Source organism: Scyliorhinus torazame, chromosome 12 (assembly GCF_047496885.1).
Source record: "Scyliorhinus torazame isolate Kashiwa2021f chromosome 12, sScyTor2.1, whole genome shotgun sequence".
NCBI classification, from domain to species: domain Eukaryota; kingdom Metazoa; phylum Chordata; class Chondrichthyes; order Carcharhiniformes; family Scyliorhinidae; genus Scyliorhinus; species Scyliorhinus torazame.
Window position 1 is genome coordinate 99,436,922 of NC_092718.1, and position 22,351 is coordinate 99,459,272.

The 22,351-nt window shown below is 47.9% G+C and overlaps 1 protein-coding gene across 1 annotated transcript in view; it reads right to left on the reverse strand.

Moving 5' to 3' along the window:
- The window catches only part of LOC140387094 (uncharacterized), a 571,970-nt gene that overhangs the window by 28,102 nt on the left and 521,517 nt on the right, over positions 1-22,351 (reverse strand). The window contains exon 15 of the mRNA XM_072470103.1: positions 19,429-19,575. Within this exon, the coding sequence (XP_072326204.1) occupies positions 19,429-19,575 (147 nt within the window). The remainder of the gene's footprint in view (positions 1-19,428; positions 19,576-22,351) is intronic.

Genomic DNA, 22,351 nt, shown 5'->3' on the forward strand with positions numbered 1-22,351 from the left:
GAGGTGCAGTAAGAAATGGAGGGAAGCTCAGGCTAAGTGACAAGACAGACTAAGCTGGTGTCATTATTCTGAGTCTGTATGCATAAGAAGATTTAAACCCCACTGCTTAGGGCAGCTGTGGAGAAAAGTGAACTGATAAGATTTCTTTCAAACTTGGCGAAGAAACAGGGGCGAAATTCTCCCCCAACGGCGGGATGCCCGCCGACTGGCGCCAAAGCCGGCGCAAATCAGACGGGCATCGCGCCGGCAAAAAGGTGCGGAAGTCTCCGCATCTTTGGCGGCCTAGCCCCAACATTGAGGGGCTAGGCCGACGGCGGAGGGATTTCCGCCCCGCCAGCTGGCGGAAATGGCGTTTGTTGCCCCGCCAGCTGGCGCGGAAATGCGGCGCATGCGCGGGAGCGTCAGCGGCCGCTGTCAGTTTCCCCGCGCATGCGCGGGAGCGTCAGCGGCCGCCGAAAGTTTCCCACGCATGCGCAGTGGGGAGAGTCTCTTCCGCCTCCGCCATGGTGGAGGCCGTAGCGGAGGCGGAAGGGAAAGAGTGCCCCCACGGCACAGGCCCGCCTGCGGATCGGTGGGCCCCGATCGCGGGCCAGGCCACTGTGGGGGCACCCCCCGGGGTCAGATCGCCCCGCGCCCCCCCCCAGGACCCCGGAGCCCGCCCACGCTGCCTGGTCCCGCCGGTAAATACCAGGTTTGATTTACGTCGGCGGGACAGGCAGTTTCTGGGCGGGACTTCGGCCCATCCGGGCCGGAGAATCCAGCGGGGGGTCCCGCCAACCGGCGCGGCTGGATTCCCGCCCCCGCCCAATCTCCGGGAGCGGAGACTTCGGCGGGGGCGGGGGCGGGATTCACGGCGGCCAACGGCCATTCTCCGACCCGGCGGGGGGTCGGAGAATGACGCCCCAGAATTTGAATCGGTTTGAAGAAAAAAAGGACAAAGGAAAATAAATTGGAGCACCAAAGTTAACTATTTCAGCATGCCATTGATTGGTTTTTAAAGTGCCCTGAAACATATATGTGTAAATTACTTGATACAAGTTTGAATTGTGGATGTATAAATTTAATGACACCAGTTAAAAATAGAAATTTTAAGCATGCTGTATAGGAATCGGGAATAAATGTGAGAATTCTGTTGTGCTATCAAATCACCCCGGTTAGGGAGCAAAGGTTTTGTAGCTCATAATGTGTTTAGGTGAAATGCCTTTGAGATTTGAATTTTATAAAGGATAGGTGATGCCTATGAAATCAGGTGTTGAGGACTGACTTAAATGAAAAGATAAAAATGAATCAAATAAATAATTTAAGGTTGTAATGAAGAAACGTAGAGGATTTGGCCACAAGACTGTCAGCTTGCAGCGAGAGAAGGCTGATGGTTATCTGTGAACATTACAAGCAAAAGTACGTTTTGTTTGTTTTGGGGAGATTGGTAGAGTAATGTTGTCATTAAGGTTTATCTTTCTGGGTTGAGTTTTTTAAATTACAGATACCGGAAGTGTAGAAAAGAAAACACAAGGACATTTACATAATTCATGTTGGTTATTGTTGTTTCAAAACACTTGCTGTCTGAAGTTGCGATTTTTGACATTTAATCAATTAAGTGGTTTAAGTCCAAACAGTTGACAAAAACCTGCAGTCACGTTTTCTGGTAGGAGGCATGATTCGAGGATATTTTTGAACAACATGTGGGAATTTTAATCCGGATACAAATTTACACATGTAAGAATGAAATAATTTTAATTTTTTTAATATAAATTTAGAATACCTAATTCATTCTTTCCAATTAAGGTGCAATTTGGCGTGGCCAATTCACCGAGCCTGCACATCTTTGGGTTGTGGGGCGAAACCCACACAAACACGGGGAGAATGTGCAAACTCCACACGGCAGTGACCCAGAGCCGGGATGGAATCTGGGACCTCGGCGCCGTGCTGCCCTGAGATAATTTAAATTTAATAGGATTGATTGGAGTTTGGAATATCGAAAATGATTATGGCTGATCCTGTGTTGGATTGATTTTGTGTTAAAACTTCAGCTCAGGTTGAAAAATAATTATTCTTGGCATAACTGATACAACTAGGAAGAAAGGAAACAAATGATGAGAGGAAAAAGAATGCTTGTAAATTAGAGATTAATGAAGGTTCCTCATCGTGTTTCTGGTCAAGTCAAACAAAGGAGGGTGTTGACGTAATGACGTCCAGTTGAAAACTTTTACCCTGCCTCTTTTCAAACAGCACAGAATGAAGATACTTTTTTTTACAGGAATTGGGAATTTTAACCTTGAATTGTCAGATATGTCCATACTCATTAACCCATTTTGCCCCAAGCAGAATGGATCTTTTGTGTTTTACTTTCTAGGTAATTGCATGTGGAACAAGATTTGCAGTAGCTTCAAGAATTTGAGAATTTATAAGTGACTTTTAATAGTGCAGCAATAGTCGGCATGATTTAATATCTAGTGGAAGGGTAAGCAACCCTTGCAAAACCCCTACAAGATTTAGCAAAGGGGGGAAAGGGCTTGCAAAGCCAAAATAGAGTGGGGGGAAGAGGAGATGCAGGCTTTTTTCCAATCCAAAACAAGCAATGGTGAAGGCCCGTCCTGGGGTTGCTGGGCCTCAGTAAGGCATTCCACATCTTCTGCCTGGAAGATAGTGGAATGCAGGCCGCTGTAGTAGCCCAGAGGCATGAGGATAAATTAAGACCAGTAGAATATTATTCCGCCCAAATGGATAGCCTGCACTTCATTGGCAATAAATGCATCTGAACCCATCACACTGATGGGTAAGATAATCCTCCATCGCCCGCATACTATTGTTCAACTCTTAGAGACTGGAAGACTGAAGAGTGTCTTGGATAGTAGACGCTTAAAGTGGGAAGCTAATATTTTACCTGTGGACAGACTTGTGGAAATCTGTAAAAATATGAGGGAAAATCCCACGACAGGGTTAATGATACAAGGAATGGAGCATGAATGCATTGTGGAAGTAGAGGAAGACACTAGTGGAGGCTTGGCAGAAGAGCCACTAGTGGGAGAGAGAGTGAGCAACTTATATGTGGATGGAGCAAGGAAGTATATAGGAGGAGAGCCCCATACGGCATGGGCTGTAGTGGATAGTGAAGGTGTGTTGATTGCAGAAGAACAGATCCCTGGAAACCACTCAGCACAGATAGCTGAATGAATAGCTTTAACGAAGGCCCTAGAATGGGGCAAGGGAAAGCGGATCAATGTGTACACTGACAGTAGGTACGCTTTTGGTGTAGTTCATGACTATATGACAGCTTGGAGTAGTCGAGGGTTTATGACCTCCAGTGGAGGACACATACAGCATGAGAATTTAATCAAGGACTTGATCCTGGCCGCCCGACAGCTTGTAGAAGTAGCCGTGATTAACGTCCAAGCCCATCGGAAAATTGAGAACCATGCGAGGTAATAGTTGAGCCAAATCCAGTTGGAGGGGCACCCCCCCCACCTTAGTATTATTTAATTAGCCAATAGCCAATTCCATTAGCCGATCAGGCAGCGAAAGGCCTATGAGAGCAGGAACGGGTGGGGATGCAGGCTCCAGGAATAGCAGCCGTGAAGGCCACAAGCAATGCTGATATCGATGTAAGGCAGGTGCAAGAACAAGCGCTAGTGAAGGAAAAGGAGAGATGGAGAAATAATGGGGGATGGATAGGCCAGAACAGAATATGGAGGAGAGAGGGAAAGATAACAGCCCCCGAGGCCGTGCAACAATCCCTGTTAGACATATACCATGGACAAGCGCACACAGGGAGAGACAATATGATCAAACCATTAAAGAAATGTTGGTGGTGGAAGGGAATAGGCAGGGATGTGGCCAAATTCTGCCAGTGATGCATACAGTGCCCCCTGGTGGACCAAGGCCGTCCCTGCAAGATAAAAATGGGAAGTCAGCCCGGTCCAAGGGACCATGGGAAAATTTGCAACTAGATTTTACTGGGCCTTTGCCTCCCGTTAACAGAGTAAAACATACTGTTTGGTGATTGTAGCTCGAATTCACCCGGTGGGTGGAAGCATTCCTGTGTAAGGACGCCAACGCTGGTACCATGGCTTTGATATTGGCTAATGAAATAATGAAAGTGGGGATGCCACTCCAACTGAATTCTGACCAACGGGCAGCCATGAAGGTGGCCTGTAAAGTTTTGGGAATCCAGCAGAGATTCCACATCCCACACCATCTTCAGAGATTGGGAATGGTAGAGCGGGTGAACCGGACCTAAAAAAGCAGCCTAGCCAAAGCTATATTGCAGAAAAGGAATAATTGGATACGGGCCCTGCCTGCAATATTGTTGCGACAAAGGGCCAGCCCGCAAGGGGAATGGGTCCAGCCCCTTTTGAGTTAATGACAGGAAGAGCAATGCGCCTCCTGGAGGAGGTGATAACCTGAGGGGCGGAACTCGAGATAAGCAAAGGAACTGTATTCCAATGTATGAAAGATCTGGTAGACCGCCTGCATGTCCTTCAGGGTCAGGTAATTACACAGCAACAGCATAGAGATTGGACCAAACTGACTGGAAAGGATACCCCAAAACTACCAACACCAGGGGATCGGGTAATGGTCAAACTCATGACAGGTAAAAAGGGACTAGGGGTTTGATGGGAGGGACCCTATGCAGTAATCATTGCCGGACAAACATGTGCCTTAATAGACTTGAAACCCAGTCCGCGGTGGCGGCACGGCCGCAGTTGTAACCATACCCACATGAGTAGTCCCATAGTCACGAGGATTGAGAGAACCCTGGGGTGGGTCAGCGAACCCAAGGAACAGGGGGTAGTCATGGCATTGGCAGCTGCTGCACTTGTAATAGGAATTATCTGGATTTGAAGATGGGCCACCAGAGTGGCTCAGGAAAAGGGACAAAGTCATGGAGAGGATGTATACGAGGAAGGAGTGGAGATGATGCTAATGATATAACACTAACTGAGCGCCTGAAGGCATTTGTTTACAGCCACAGGATTCTACCGCTGGCACGCTTTGGGGCCCCACTTCATCTCTGATTGCAATCACCGATATCAGCCTCCTCGCCATGGACACAGAAGGCGTTTGACACTGCGGACTCAAAAAACAATGATCACATAAATACTGATGTGACGCGGATGCGTCAGGATGCTGGAAATGTTATGAAAGATGCAAAGGGAATGAGTGGTGTAGGTTTTTATTGTGATGGGACTCGAATTTATGCACAAACGGGACTCTATGGGCGGGATTCTCCCCTACCCGGCGGGGCGGGGGGGTCCAGGCGGGACGGAGTGGTGTGAACCACTCCGGCGTCGGGCCGCCGCAAAGGTGCGGAATCCTCCGCACCTTCATGGGCTTGGCACGCACCGGAGTGGTTTGCGCCCCGCTGGCCGACGGGACAGGGGCTTGGCGCTACGCCAACTGGCGCCGAAGGGCCTCTGTCGGCCGGCGCGAGTTGGCGCATGTGCGGGGGCGCCCGCGCTTGCTGACGTCATCCCCGCACATGCGCAGAGGGCTTCGCTTCCGCACCGGGAATGGCGGACCGGTACAGCCTCCGGTGCGGAAGGATAGAGTGCCCCCACGGCACAGGCCCGCCCGGAGGAGGGTCGGAGAATGGCGCCCCACATGTTGCTGCGGGCAGCTTATACGAATTACTTGCAATTCCGAAACACCTAGGCCCTGTATCAGTTGGGAACCCAGAAACAAGGGAATTACAGGTGATACTGAAAGCTGGGATGCAGGACCTTTGCCCCCAGGCAAGTTGACATTGTTTCTTAAAATGACCGATCAGAAAACGTTCGATGCCCCCGATGACCTGAATTGCCCTATTGTGAATATAAAGTTATAGGAGACCGTCTGGAGATTCACTGTATAGATCCCTGTCAGGCAACTAACTGTACTAAAGTTCATGAGATGATATATGATAGATTAACAGTTTTGCATCAGGAAAGTGAGGTAGGCAACCAGTCAACACAGGAGCCTGAGAATAGGGTGGGATATTGCAGGAAGCAAGGACCCCACCAGATAAGGGTAGGGACCAGGCAGAAACCTACCACCACTGTGACACCAGCAAGCCCTGGCTTGGTTACAACCACAAGCCCAAGGGTGGTCCCCAGACCCGAATGTGATGAGCGTATCACTAGCCACACTATGGGACGCGATTTGTCCTGACCCCCACTGATGAATCAGTGACGATAGTACCAGGATATGAACATGTAAAAGTTATGATTAATCTCACCAGCCCTCACTTACCAGCCTATTGCTATGGTCAGGGATTATTTGTAACCCTGCAGAGGGAGATTTTGGATGGGAGCGGATTGAAAACATGTAAGCGACAACAGAGAGACATAGTGGAACTGGCGGTTGAAGGATATGGGGCAGGAGTTTTGCCTGTCAACGCCCTTGACGTTGCAGAAATAAGTGAAGAGATTCAGGTTATGAAAGGGCAAATGAGAGCAGCATTAAGGGACATATCACAGGATGCCGGAACGGCTACAGACCTTAACCAGTGAGTCAATCAGCTTGTGAGGAAGGAACTCAAACTGTTGCAGCCATATCAGACAACAATTAATGAGTTAATTGAGAGACAAGGAGCTGTCTCACAGAAAGTGCACAGAGTGCAGGCCTGTAATGTGTATGCAAGACACTTATTACAAAGCCTCCATGCCAACCTACTCCAGCTGGATGCTGTTGCTAACTTTTGCCTCAGTTTAATTGCTCTGTTTCTTTCACCTTTGCTCTTGAGTCGCCAGGTATCTTTGATACCGTCACGTGGTTCAAGTCCGAGTAATGATCAATAATCCAATACACCGCTTAGAAAGATTTACATCAAAGCACATTTATTATACACAGTAATCACTACTCAGGCATAAATTCTATGTCTAAGCTACTTCTATGACTAACAGGCCAATACTTAACTTGGAACTGGCCCACCAGGTCAGGGAAACGAATGGCCTTTCGTTCGGGTTCTGAGCCTGCGGGATTCGAAGTTGGTACAGATTGGTAGCTCGGAGCACCTATCTCGTAGCGAGCGTTGAAGTAAGACTTACTAGATATCAGCGATGGCTGGACTGGTCACTGTCAAGGGTTGGTTTGCGTTGCTGAGTGACCCGGTCAAGCAGAGAAGCAGAGGGCGATTTGAACTTGGGCTTGATTCTTATAGTCCCCAGGGGCTTCCCGCCTTTCGGAGCTGACCCTGTACCTGGTTCCAAGTGATTGGACTTTGTCCAATGCTGGAGCGGTTCCCTGATCGATGGGCGGTCTTCAGGTGGTCGTTCACCTCCCATTGTGTAGGCTTCTGCTGGCACCAAAGAGTCTGGTTTGGCTTTATGTTTCTAAATGTTGCTCATTGTTCCCGGGGATTGCTCATTAATATGCCGTGACTGGTGTTTTGTTATGATGATGGTTGCCGGTATCGATCTTGTCTGGTCTTTCCAGAGGTAAATACACACTCAACCTGCAGCTGCTCGTTTGTGTCCTGCTGGCTGACTTTCCCATCAGCCTTTGCCGTTTGCCATTTTAAATCGGGAGTTAGCCATTCTAAATCGGGAGTTAGCCATTTTAACTGGCTGCATTCCCTCCAAGCGTGAAGGATCACATAACTATGTTGCTTTCCATTCCCTGACCTGGGGGGGGGGGGGGGGGGACTTCCTTCATGGCCTCTGCAGTGACCATAGCTATGCAAACAAATTTTAACTAACAATTCTAAGGGCGCCATGTCAAACAGGGACATGCATTACAAAACAATAAACTGGGAACCTCTAACTATTCTTAATACACTACACTCACTTAAACATTTCATTATCCTACCTTCCTCAATCATACAACAAAATCATAGCATTTCATACATGGTCTTTCCTAGCTTGGCAGTCAAGCTCAGGATCGTACAATTTGCTCATGAACCGTTCTTTACATTTCTTTATTTACAATAAACGCAAGTGAATGCACTTTATTATAGATCGCGGGGGTCAGGGGTCTGGTCGTAACCGAACATAGGGGATCTGATCCTATATACCGGGGTTCGAGCGCGGTAGGCTGTCCTTCTCCATTTCCATAGACGTATAGTCTGCACTAAGCAGCAGAGTATCGCTAATGCTAGTAATGTTTTGATTACATAGGACAGAGAGTACCAGGTTATAAACCTGGCACACCAGGATGATGTGGTGTCGCTGGTGACTGGGTGCTGGGTACTGTGGGGAAGTGAAACATTAATGGCTGGGGGGCCTTGAAGTCATGGGGTTCGCATTCACGCGCAACCAAAAGTCCATAAAGATGATGCTGATCCATATGAAGGAAGTCCTCATGGCTCATCTCTTTCCTTTTCTTTCTTCTCTTCTCCGGTCCTGGAGCTTCTGGAGTTCTGTGGAAACAAGCATAGTGTCTGTAACTATCTTTGTTTAATATCTCGTACGATAGTCTGTCTGTCCTTTAGTGCCAATTACTCCCTTTATAATTGGTCACTAAGTGTGACTCCCTCATTTTTTTTCAAAAATCGAATTTTAGGACAAGACACACTTCCCAATAATGAACCAGTGCGAGCCGTCTCGCAGACTGCGCAATTTACCATCCAAATGTTTCAGGATGTAAATAGCATGTGGTTGGCAACCTAAATGTTACCTAAACAAACAAAACTTTTTGAACTGAAAGTGCCAAAATGAGGTGCGTATGGGCCGCGACGGGTAAGAGTTGGATGGAGTCCCCGGGTAGGACAGCTACCAATGCCGTGTCTCTCCTACCCAAGCGTAGTTGACTAGAGGGGGGTTCCCAGGCAGGGCGGGTCCCAAGCCGTTTCTCCACTGCCTGAGCAACCGACAAGAACGGGCTACAAATGTAGTCGTCGTGGTGGGGCTGCAGTAATGGTTCTTTCCTTCGAACCAGAAGGGCAGTTACGAACGGGCGTCTGGTTCCTGAACCAGTCTCTGCAGACAAACTCTCAGAGGTTTCTGCTGAACTAGTGTCCGGCAATGGTGAGTCTCTGTAGGCAAGTCCTCAGACGTTTCAGCCGAATAGGCGTGGGGCAGTGAGAAAAAATTCTCCTGTCGGACATACAACATTTAACAAACTTACAAACAACATAAAACATTCTGCAGGTTCCATCAGAGAGGACACCACTTCTCCCAAGCGGTTCCTTTTAGAACATCATCTGGGCACCTCAGTTCTCAGTTGCGAACAGGGTCGCAAAGGGGTTCTCGGTGTGGGAGTCAGACCCAAGGTCATCCTCTTCTCCCGGGTGCCACACTCTTGAGTGTATCAGGGCTGAAAGGGCTGCATGGTGTGAGGTGGGGTCGCTCTCGTCGTTGCGGATGAGTCTGAACGAGTTATCTCGGTGCCAGTAATTGGTGTCTAGTTGTGTGGGGACAAAATCGTGATCGTCAGTGTGGTTCGGTGGTCGGTGATGGGGTTTGTTGAGGAAAGTGATCATGAAGGGATCACTTGGATCGTAGTCGGAATCGCTGGGTGTGGGTCCTGTTGCATGGGGATAGTAGGGAGGCGTGCTGTGGCTATCGTCCGAGTCACAGTCGCTGTCTCTGCTGCTTATGTCTGTGGGCATTCCGGGGCGGAGTGTATATTTCGGGGGTGGAGTCGAGGTCGAGTCCGTGGCTGGGCTGGACGTGTTGGGGGTTGATAGGGTTACGTTGGCTGTGGGCGGGATGTGGTGTGCTGCGTTGAGAATGACGTGGTGTGTGTGGTTCGACTGTGTTCCATGTGCCTTCAGCTGGTTTATATGAAACCACGCAGTCTTACCATTGGGATACTTTATTTTATAAACGGAAGGGCTTACTTTGTCCGCAATGGAATACGGACCCAAGTATTTTGGTGACAGGAATGTGCTGGGGTTATATACAGAGAGCATAACTTGCTGTCCTCTACTGTACTCAGTCGTATGCACTGTCTTGTCGAAACAAGCCTTGCTCTATTTCTTCCTTGTGCCCAATTTCACTGCGGCTGCTAGCTGAGCCATTTTAACATTCTCCACTAACTGCTCTACTGCTTTCTCGTGTGTGAGGGCCGTCACTTCGGGGCTGGTCAAGTCCAAACCTAACAAATATTCTGTGCCTTTCATGGGGTGTCCGGTCATGAGGGTGTGTGGGGTGTAACCTGTGGAAGTAGAAATTGTGTTACGTATAAACATCAGCGCAAAAGGGAGGACTGAGTCCCAAGTGGTGTTGTTCTGCTGGACCATTTTTCTGAGGGTGGATTTTAGGGTCCGATTCATGCACTCCACGATACCACTCGACTGTGGGTGGTATGCTGTGTGGAATTTTTGGGTGATGCCAAGTATCATGAGGACGTTCTGCATGACACATCCCGTAAAATGGGAACCTTGGTTGGATTCAATGCTGCGGGGGAGTCTCCATCTTGTAAAGATGTGGTGGGTCAAAATCTTGGCTGTGATTTTTGCAGTGTTTGTGCGGGCTGGGAATGCTTCCACCCATTTTGTAAATGTGTCAATTACCACAAGTACATATTTATAGCCATTCATGCAAGGGGGAAATGGTCCTATAAAATCAATCTGGTGGTTAGTCCAGGGGCCATTAACGGGTCGGGTGTGGCTGAGTTGAGCCTTTTTGGCATATCTGTCCGGATTATTCTTGGCACAGATAAGACAATTCTCGATGTAATGGTTTACATCTTCCTTCAAATTCGGCCACCAACAAAGCTGCTTGAGATGGGCTGTAGTGGGATCGATTCCCTGATGTCCATGACCGTCATGGAACAAGCAAATCAATTGATTCCTGTCCTGTTCAGGAACCACATAAAGGGTGTCTTTTAACACCACACCGTCATGTGTGGTCAGTGTATTTCTAAATCTCTCACAGGGAGCTGGATAGTTCCCTTTTAAAATCTCCCTGCGATTGCTGTCCTGTTTCTGGGCCTCTACTAGATCCTCGATCTTTGTCTGTGAGACCTGAACTGCACTCACTGGTGCGCCTTCGGGGAGTGTCCAACAGTATCCGTGTCTGGAACCTGCCTTCACCAGTGCATCGGCTTTCACATTTCCAGGGGGGGAGGAACGATGGTGGCTACGGACTTTGATTATCCCATAAGTCCTGTTCTGGGCTCTCTGTAAAATATGACGGAGCAATGGGGCTGAGGGGAGGGGTTTCCCTTCTGCGGAAACAAATTCTCATGCTTTCCACAGGGGCAGGAATTCCGTGAGGCTGTTGCAGACATAGCGGCTGTCCGAGTATATGTCTGCTGGGCTGGGAAGGAATCTGGGTGCTCAACTATATATGCAATGGCCGCAAGCTCTGCTGCCTGCGCGCCTAAGTGTCCGGGTAGTTTTAATGATATTTCCTCAAGGGCGCGTCCCTGCGCGTCCTCGACATAGATACCGCAACCTGTTATGTGCTTCCCATCCAAGACTGTGGAAGATCCATCCACATAGATCTTTATGGGCTCACACGTGTCCGTGTGCTGGGGGCTCTGGGTTGAACTATCTATCTTTCTGGGGGGTGTTTTAGCGATAAAGGGGCCTGTATTGTGTTGTGGAGAGATAATTTCGCATTCATGGGGGGTTCCGGGGTACTATAAGTTGTCGGCTAAATAGGTGTGCGTCTTTGTCATTTTCACAGTGATGTCCTGTCCCTGCAAGAGAAGGGACAATCTCACTGCTCAAATCTGACTAACTGTACCGTATGCTGCGGAAGCCATTCCCAGGGGGCTCCTTTCTTTAGGAGGTCTGAGAGGGCCGCTGCCTTGCTGGCGAAACCGTCAATGTGGTTTCGGCAGTAGCCAACCAGTCCTAACAATGACCGGAGGGCTGAAACGTTCTGGGGAAGGGGCAATTTAGCAATCGAGTCAATCCTTTTATGCTCGATCTCGCGTTTACCGTGTGTGATAATTGTTCCCAAATATATCACTTTTTCTTCCAAAATTTGGGCCTTTTTGTGGTTGACTTTACAACCGATTGAGTGTAATCGTTCCAGGAGTTCGGACAGAAGCTCAATGTGCTCATCCTTGGTGTCTGTCTGCAGTAGCAGGTCGTCTACATACTGTACCAGACATTCGGGGCGAGAGAATTTGGCTAAACCATTTGCCAGCTGTCGGTGGAAAATGGAGGGGGAGTTGTGGAATCCTTGTGGCAGGCATGTCCACGTGTACTGCTGTGCTTTAAAGGTGAAGGCAAATTTGTACTGGCACGCCTTTGCCAATGGAATGGACCAGTATCCATCACTGACATCCAAAACCGTGAAGTATCGGGAATTGAGTCCCTGCTTGAGCATGGTCCCGGGACTTGTTGCTACTGTGGGGGCTTCTGCGGGGGTGACTTTGTTGAGTTCCCGGTAATCGATGGTCAGTCGCCATGATCCATCGGGCTTTCTCACTGGCCGAATTGGAGCATTATTAGTCGAGGCTACTGATCTAAGTACGCCCTGCTCTAATATGCTTTCTATTACCTTGGAGATTTCTCCCTCTGCCTCTTGGGGAAATCCGTACTGTTCTTGGGGTCTAGGGTCAGGTCTTGTTATTTGTACGGAGCCAGTCATCCGTCCACAGTCGTGCTTGTGGGTCGCGAATGCTGCCCTGTTCTTTTGCAGAACTGCCCTAACCTGCTTGTCCGTACTAAGCGTCGTCGGGTTGAACCAAAATTCGCCTACAGCGCTAATTTTGTTCATGTACTCTCCTATGTTGAGCGTTGCGGGGGCTCTTGCGGATTTTGTCATCTTCCAGACACACTGGTTGACTGGATCGAATGAAAGGTGGTGGGAGTTCATGAAATCGATTCCCAGAATGTGTTCTGCTGTGTGGGGCAGGTCTACTAAAACCACGGCGTGCTTTCTGGTGATGGTGCCGATCTGAATGGGTACAGGGGCTGTGATGTGTCCCTGCTGTGAGTGGCCTGTAAAGCCGCTGAGTGTGATAGTGGCTGTAGTGGGCCACGTGTCCTTTTGAAACATGGCGGAGGAATTTATTGTGGTGCGGGACCCTCCTGTGTCCCAGAGAAATTCGATGGGTTGTCCCCGAATTTTCGCTGCAACTACCGGTTGTCCGGACCTATCCCAAAGGGTGTCGCAGACCCAACTGGGGGAGCCCGTACACCGTCAGTCCGTTCCGGTCAAGTCCGTCTGATCTGAACGGGCGCTAACGCTGTGAATGGGCTCTGTCTTTCTCTCACTCAGAGTGCCCGTCTGCTGGGCTCTCTCTGGCTTTTTAGGGGCATTGTACTCTCTTGCGAAGTGTCCCAACTGTCCGCAGTTGTAACACTCCTGTGACTTTGGTGGGGGGCTGTTCTTTCCCTCATTCACCCATGCGGGGTTCTGGTGGGTTTTTACTGCCTGCATATCTGCGCCGGCCTGCTTTTTCTCTGTATTCTTAGCTGAGGGTTTACTTTGAACAGATTGCTCCCAAGCGCGAGACAATCTTTTCACTACCCACTTCTCGTTATGGGCCTCCTCTGAGGGATCATAACTCGTACAGGCTTTCTGTCCTGTTTCTGTGGCATGGGAGATAAGGGTGCGGGTCCATTTGGCCATGTTGCCTGGGACAAATGGGCGCGGTCTAAGTCTCCAAAGACTGCTGCAAAGTGAATCCACAGGCGTCCAGCAAACGCTGTGGGGTGCTCGGATTTCTTTTGCCTACATTTGTTGAGGCCATCTACGGGGTCACCCCGGTTATACCCGATCGCATCCAGGATGGCGGTATGCATTTCTGCAAGGGTGCCTCCTCCTACATTCTGTGGGTTGGGAAGGGCTGCTGCTACCGATGGATCTAAACTTAAAACTGTGAGCTTTACCTGCTCTCTGTCATCCAGGCCGTACATGGTCGCCTGATGTTTAACGGTGGCAAAGAAATGGTGGGGGTCTGAGGTAGGGAGGAACGGTGTGATCTTATCGCACGCGTCCCGTAATTGGGTCACTGTTGAGGGGGTGGAATATCGATATTCCGCATCGTCCGATGTGGCTGTGCGGTGGGTGGTTACAGGGTTCATTGGAGCTTGAAATATCTGCTGTGTGGGGGGTTGGGGTGCTTTTCTCTTTTGTGGCTTTCCCTGCGCACATGTTCCCTGAACATATCTCTGCGCTGTTTCATTCAGTTCTTCCCAATCAGGGCCGTCTTCCTGATCTAATCTTTCTCCAAAGGTTTCCTGAAAACCTTTCTGAACAGAAAGCAGTGATTGCAGCTCTGCAATCTGCTTCCGGCACTTTGCGTGATCTAACGTGCTTTGTCTTTGTTCTGTGGTGGCAGCATGGAGTGCTCTTAATGCTGCCTTTAGATCGCTACACTGTTTTTGTAATGCCTCTACCTGTTTTTCCGTTTCTGCACGTACCAGGACTGCACGTTGCGTGTCCTGATAGGCCTTTTCGCATTGAGACTGGAAGCTGCTTAAGTGCGCCAGACAAGACTGGTGAGCCCTTTTGGCGTCATCCACCTCTCCATCTTTCGCTGCCAATTTCCTTCTCAAGTCTAAATTCTCCTTTTCTACCTCGCTTACATCGACCTTACTCATCTGATGTATGCCCTCAACTTCTTTCCGGAGCGTCATAACGACCTCCTCTGTGCCTCGCAATTGTGCCAAGCAGGACACGATTGACATCGGCTTGTGAGCTTTCCCTAAGCTCTTTTTGTGGATCTCGCTCAGGTTCTCCCAACAAGTATGTCCCATACTCCCGGGACCTGATTCCTCGTTATCACAGAATTCATTCCAAAGGGGCCATCCTTTCCCTTTGAGATATTTCCTGATCGCTTCTTCCCAAATGGGACATTGTCCCACTCTACTGCTGCTGGTCGCTGCGATCGCAAATTCCTCAGGATTCATGAGGCGCTGCATTGCCTGCATTGCCATCTTTGCTATCTGAATGCTTCTTTTAAATTTGGAACAGGGGAGCTAAGGCGGTGCTGTAAATATGGGTACGGCTTTCGCCACTTTCCGATATACAAACTTCCGACAGTTTTGTCGCAACAAAAATCTATCAGTTTTACCTTATAGACCTGTTAGTTATGCATGCATACATACACTTCCGAATTATGACTATTGATCAGAACTGCTTGAACACTTGTGGTTTTCTGTTTCCAATTGGATCTCTAATTCAAATTCTTGGGTTCTCTGCTGTTTGTGATTTTCATTAATGACTTGGATGAGGGAGTTGAAGGGTGGGTCAGTAAATTTGCAGACGATACGAAGATTGGTGGAGTTGTGGATAGTAAGGAGGGCTGTTGTCGGCTGCAAAGAGACATAGATAGGATGCAGAGCTGGGCTGAGAAGTGGCAGATGGAGTTTAACCCTGAAAAGTGTGAGGTTGTCCATTTTGGAAGGACAAATATGAATGCGGAATACAGGGTTAACGGTAGAGTTCTTGGCAATGTGGAAGAGCAGAGAGATCTTGGGGTCTATGTTCATACATCTTTGAAAGTTGCCACTCAAGTGGATAGAGCTGTGAAGAAGGCCTATGGTGTGCTCGCGTTCATTAACAGAGGGATTGAATTTAAGAGCCGTGAGGTGATGATGCAGCTGTACAAAACTTTGGTAAGGCCACATTTGGAGTACTGTGTACAGTTCTGGTCGCCTCATTTTAGGAAGGATGTGAAAGCTTTGGAAAAGGTGCAAAGAAGATTTACCAGGATGTTGCCTGGAATGGAGAGTAGGTCTTACGAGGAAAGGTTGAGGGTGCTAGGCCTTTTCTCATTAGAACGGAGAAGGATGAGGGGCGACTTGATAGAGGTTTATAAGATGATCAGGGGAATAGATAGAGTAGACAGTCAGAGACTTTTTCCCCAGGTGGAACAAACCATTACAAGGGGACATAAATTTAAGGTGAAAGGTGGAAGATATAGGAGGGATATCAGAGGTAGGTTCTTTACCCAGAGAGTAGTGGGGGCATGGAATGCACTGCCTGTGGAAGTAGTTGAGCCGGAAACATTAGGGACCTTCAAGCAGCTATTGGATAGGTACATGGATTACGGTTAAATGATATAGTGTAGATTTATTTGTTCTCAAGGGCAGCACGGTAGCATTGTGGATAGCACAATTGCTTCACAGCTCCAGGGTCCCAGGTTCGATTCCGGCTTGGGTCACTGTCTGTGCGGAGTCTGCACGTCCTCCCCGTGTCTGCGTGGGTTTCCTCTGGGTGCTCCGGTTTCCTCCCACAATCCAAAGATGTGCGGGTTAGGTGAATTGGCCAATGATAAATTGCCCTTCATGTCCAAATTGCCCTTGGTGTTGGGTGGAGGTGTTGAGTTTGGGTAGGGTGCTCTTTCCAAGAGCTGGTGCAGACTCAAAGGGCCGAATGGCCTCCTTCTGCACTGTAAATTCAATGATAATCTATGATTAATCTAGGACAAAGGTTCGGCACAACATCGTGGGCCGAAGGTCCTGTTCTGTGCTGTATTTTCTATGTTCTCCCGGAGTGGTTTTCCACTTCTAGATCGGGCCCCGTCAGGATGTTGCCAAATAATGTTGCTAACTTTTGCCTCAGTTTAATTGCTCTGTTTCTTTCACCTTTGCTCTTGAGTCGCCAGGTATCTTTATGAGACCGCCACGTGGTTCAAGTCCGGGTAATGATCAATAATCCAATACACCGCTTAGTAAGATTTAAATCAAAGCACATTTATTATACACAGTAATCACTACTCAGGCATAAATTCTACGTCTAAGCTACTTCTACGACTAACAGGCCAGTACTTAACTTGGAACTGGCCCACCAGGTCAGGGAAACGAATGGCCTTTTGTTCGGGTTCTGAGCCTGCGGGATACGAAGTTGGTACAGATTGGTAGCTCGGAGCGCCTATCTCGTAGCGAGCGTTGAAGTAAGACTTACTAGATATCAGCGATGGCTGGACCAGTCACTGTCAAGGATTGGTTCGCGTTGCTGAGTGACCCGGTCAAGAAGAACAATTTGAACTTGGGGCTTAATTCTTATAGTCCCCAGGGGCTTCCCGCCTTCTGGGGCGGACCCTGTACCTGGTTCCAAGTGATTGGACTTTGTCCCAATCACTTGGTTTGATTTTCTCCAATGCTGGAGCGGTTCCCTGATCGATGGGCGGTCTTGAGGTGTTCGTTCACCTCATTTTGTGTAGGCTCCTGTTGGCGCCGAAGAGTCTGGTTTGGCTTTATGTTTCTAAATATTGCTCATTGTTCCTGGGGATTGCTCATTAATATGCAGATGGCTGGTGTTTTGTTATGTTGATGGTTGCCGGTATCGATCTTGTCTGGTCTTTCCAGAGGTAAATACACACTCAACCTGCAGCTGCTCGTTTGTGTCCTGTTGGCTGACTTTCCCATCAGCCTTTGCCGTTTGCCATTTTAAATCGGGAGTTAGCCATTTTAACTGGCTACAATGCACATCGAGTACCTAATTGGGTGAGCAATGACAATTGAAGGCTTGGGTAAAAACAACTCACCAAACTCCTGAACGCCTAAGGGAATTGATGTTGGCCAGTCGCGTTCCTTTTGCCAATGATAGCCACATCCTCCTAGTGGGAATGATGTTGCATATTCCCAGAGCATGGGAGAACAGTACTCATGAACTTCTCCGGGTGAACAATTTGGGACACTATGGGAATAGGGTGTTAATTAAACTAAAGGATGCCTGTGAAAATGCAATCCAAAATGCAGATAGGATAGACTCCATCGACCTCCGGATATTCAGAGGGGGAAATAACTGGTTGCGCCCGGACAGGATTAGTACAGAGGATTACTGCGGGTACACTACATATGAGAACTGCACATTAGCAGTCAAAATAAACAGCCAGATTGTGTTTAATAGTGCTCAGTACTTGATCAATTACTACATTGTGAAGTTGTATAGCAATTATACCAAGTGAGGCATTGTGTGTGAATTTCCTGGGCATAACGTTGTTCTAACCAATTTATCTGAGTCAATTACCATTAGCCATCATGAATTGACTCCATACAGGATGTGTCCATCCTGGAAGCAAATGACCTTGATCGAACAGATGATGACGAACAGATTCACCGCTATGTCCAGAAGGGACTTCCACACATCTCGCACTTGCGGGCCGACTGGAAAGGACTTCTGCAGGAGGCAATGCAGATTGACCACCTCTGGAACAAGGAGCGGAAGCTCACTAAGACTCCCGCTGAGAAGGCTGAGGAACTGTTTAAATCACAGAACTTTTTCTCTACAATATGAAATTGGGGACTGAATACCAATATCCATCCATGGATACGCATTATATCGCACATTGTTGTAATTCTGCAGCTGTTTATCTGCTCGTCTTTCTTATTACACTGTTGCCTCAGACGACGAATTAGGGAATGGCGGAAAGACAGTCGCCCCCTAGATAAAGAGGAACTGTCACAGCTCTTACCTAGTGACCATTCCACACCTTGGCCTGAATCCAACAAATTCAGTCTGTCTATTTAATGGCCTATTCTTGGGCTAGCCAAGGGCCAAAAGGGGGGAACTGAAGGGGGTGTCCAGAGAGGAGACCCCTTAAAACTGAATAGCTAAGACAACACTAGAATAGTTCTACATAAGTTAGTTAATTAAGGATTGAGATTTATCATAGAAATTATATCCAGTAATCATTATTAACAATTAAACATGTATTTTTAGGACACAGCAGTAATAAGCATTCAAACTCTTGCTACAAGCAGTGGGCATAATGCATGATGGGATTTAAGCTAGCTAACTTGCCCATGTTTTTGAGAGAAACAGGATTGTGTGGTCACCAATAACACAGTCATCTCAGTGAACAGGACTTATCAGCACCCCAATATCTTTTCTTAGACAATCCATGGTGTAAAGACGAAACCAACTTTGGCATCCTGCCTCGAGATGAGTAATGCGGAGGGCAGGAACTGCCTGTGAGACTTAGGTTGGGAATATCAGAAAAGCAACTTTATAATTGACACAGGATTCTAGTAAACAGCAGGTGACAGGATGGGGTTAAATCATGAGCTGATCACAAGTCATCATTTTTGCCTAAAGTAAATTTTATTGGACAATATAAAATTGACAGCTCCAAGGATTGGATCAAGTTCAACTAAGGTGGGCTATTGATTTTTGGGAAATTCTATAATTGGTGTGATTATACCAGTGTCAGACAGAGTGATTTCGGCATTTATCCACATCTCTCTCCCATGTACATGTACCAAGCTTGGAATAATAAAGCCGTCTTAACCAGGTTGATGTGTGTCTGTAGATCAGTGTGTTCAGATGAGCTGTAACTAAGAGGGAGGAACCCCATGTAAAAGCTATCTCAATGCGACAGAGATTGGGCTGGGTAATGGGACTTGCTGGGTAGCTCTTTTGCAAGCCGTTACAGACACTATGGGTCATATGGCCATCTTCTGTGCTGTAAATAACAAATAACACGTAACAATGAGATGGGAAACAACTTTGCTGAAACTTGCTTTTCCACGCTGAACCTGGTCCTTGTAGGGAACAGAGTTCAGTGACTCAAGGGCATTGGCTAGTTCAATATTGCCAAAACATACAAGGGAAATAGCACTGATCCCCTCCACTGTGGCTGTGTGATCTTTACCTGTGGTAGTGCTCACATCACCATTACACAGATCCCCCTCACAACACATCACCTCATTCAGTATTATAGAAAACTCGACCAAACGTATTGGTTGGCACATGTTCTCGGAAACACATCCTCTGGTGGTAAAAGGCACCCCAACTTTTACTAGAAAGAGAGACAAAAGATATTACATTTCAGTGGTGTTACTCCTTATAAAGAAGTGATCCATTATCCAGATGTTGACGTCATTAAAGGACAGTGGCAAACTTGATTAAATTTGATGACAATTCAATACTTTGGTGGTCATTTTTACCACCACCAGCTTTTCACTCGTAGTTCCATTTTACTGCAATTCAAACGACTCAGATACTCAGATTGCCTTAGTTTGGATTTGAGCTCGGTGTGGATTGGTCAACTTTTGGCTTGCTTGTAATTTACCTGGGATCATGGCCATGTCCATATTGTGATTTTGGGCAGGCAGACAGTTATCAGAGACCCTTCGCTGCAGCCAATAATGATCAATTTAATCTGTGAGCATGAATAGGAGAGATGTAATCTATGATTGGAGGAGCTGCGAACAACAGTGGGAATGGATGAGGGACTCGAGGAGGGGAATAACAGAGAATGAGGGGGAGAAGAATGAGGAGAAGGGAGGAATGCCCACAAGTGAACAAAGTGCAGGGGAGAGGACCAAATTCTAGAGCTGGATTAGATCTTCAAGCTCCCGAATCCATAGAAATACAGGGGTGCTGAGTTATTTCCAAATCATGCATCAGGCTTTGTCGGAATGGGGAGAGACTAGGGATGATTCCCTGCTAGCTGGAGTCTACGGGGGTAATGAAGTGCTCAGCTAGATCAAATTGCTGAGAACCGAGGAGTGTCTAGTTGGCTGGTTGGCAGCCCTGTATTAGAGCAGGACTCAAGGGTGCTACCCAGTCACCAGCTCACAATGGTCATGGCCTTGCTTCAAAAGACCACAACAGCCCACATCAACTGTAGGTTATAAACCCAGTGGATACGGCAAATCATGACTGGGTAAACTCTCCACTTGCCTGGGTGACTGCAGCTCCAACATCATTTTGGAAGCGCCACACCATCCAGAAAAAGCAGCCAGTTTCATTTCATCATCCACAAACATTCACTCCCTCCACCAGTGATAGACAGTAGCAGCTTTGCGCAGATGAAGGAGACACAGCCTGAGTGAGTGAGACACATCCAGAGTGGGAATTGGAACTTGGTAATTTGGTGCAGTGAGGTAATCAGGAAAGGTAAGTGGTAACTCTAATTTTGCTGTTTTTCAGTTGAAAGTGCAATGTGTAGCTTAGTGTCTGATTGGCTGAAGCTACCCCCACCCTAATTGCTGAGAGGCAGTTATCTGTCAGTCACCTGATGCCTGCTTAGTGGCACAAGGGTGTACATTGTATTCTTCTGTTTGAAGCTTAAGTAGTGTGAGTCACCCTGGTTAGCTGAGTTCTGTATAAAAGATGTACAGAAAGCACACTCAGTAAGCTTTGCGCAGGGGAAGGAGACACAGCCTGAGTGAGTGAGACACATCCAGAGTGGGAATTGGAACTTGATTATTTGGTAATTTGGTGCAGTGAGGTAATTCAGTGCAGAGTGGGAGGAGGTGCTTTTTCCCTACCGTTTTGTTCTCTATCTTCTGGCCTGTAATTGTTAATCTGCAGGGAGAGAACCAGAGAGCGTCCTGGGAAGGTAAGTGATTTTTATTTTTATTACCTTTTCAAATTGTGTGTGTGGGGTGGGGGGGGGGGGGGGGACTGTAAGTGACATCACAGTAAAGCTGTGACCTGATTGGCTGGTTGGGAAACTGTTAAATTTGAAAAAATATATATTGCAAAATAAATCTAATTGATTAACTAGATAGTGGGGTAACTAAACCTGAGGGCAGAGATCGGTATTTAGCATTTAATTTTACAGTAAAAATCATCTAGCGTCAGGGCCATATAGTTATTTGTAACTCAATCTGACAATAATTCAAGTGTTTATTTTTAATTAATTAATTAGTGCTTAAATGTCACTCAGTGCAGTGCTCCAACTGTGAGATGTGGCAGATCTGTGACACTTCCAGCGTTTCAGTCGACTACATCTGCAGCAAGTGTAACCAATGGCAGCTCCTCACAGACCGTGTGGTTCGGTTGGAGCAGCAATTGGATGCACTTAGGAGCATGCAGGTGGCGGAAAGCATCATAGATAGGAGTTATAGAGATGTGGTCACACCCAAGCTGTAAGCAGAGAGATGGGTGACCACCAGAAGGGGCAGGCAGTCAGTGCAGGAATCTCCTGTGGTTGTCCCCCTCTCGAACAAGTGTACCGCTTTGGATACTGTTGGGGGGAATAGTCAATCAGGGGAAAACAGCAGCAGCCAGAGCAGTGGCACCACGGCTGGCTCTGATGTTCAGCAGGGAGGGTCAAAGCGAAGAAGAGCAATAGTCATTGGGGACTCTATAGTCAGGGGCACAGATAGGCGCTTCTGTGGACATCAAAGAGACTCCAGGATGGTATGTTGCCTCCCTGGTGCCAGGGTACAGGATGTCTCCGAACGGGTAGCGGGCATCCTGAAGGGGAGGGCAAACAGGCAGAGGTCGTTGTACATATTGGTACTAACGACATAGGCAGGAAGCGGCATGAGGTCCTGCAGCTGGAGTTCAGGGAGCCAGGCGGAAAGTTAAAAGACAGGACCTCTAGGGTTGTAATCTCGGGATTACTCCCTGTGCCACGTGCCAGTGAGGCTAGAAATAGGAAGGTAGAGCAGCTAAACACGTGGCTAAACAGCTGGTGTCGGAGGGAGGGTTTCCGTTATTTGGACCACTGGGAGCTCTTCTGGGGCAGGTGTGACTTGTATAAGAAGGACGGGTTGCATCTAAACTGGAGAGGCATAAATATCCTGGCCGCGAGGTTTGCTAGTGTCACACGGGAGGGT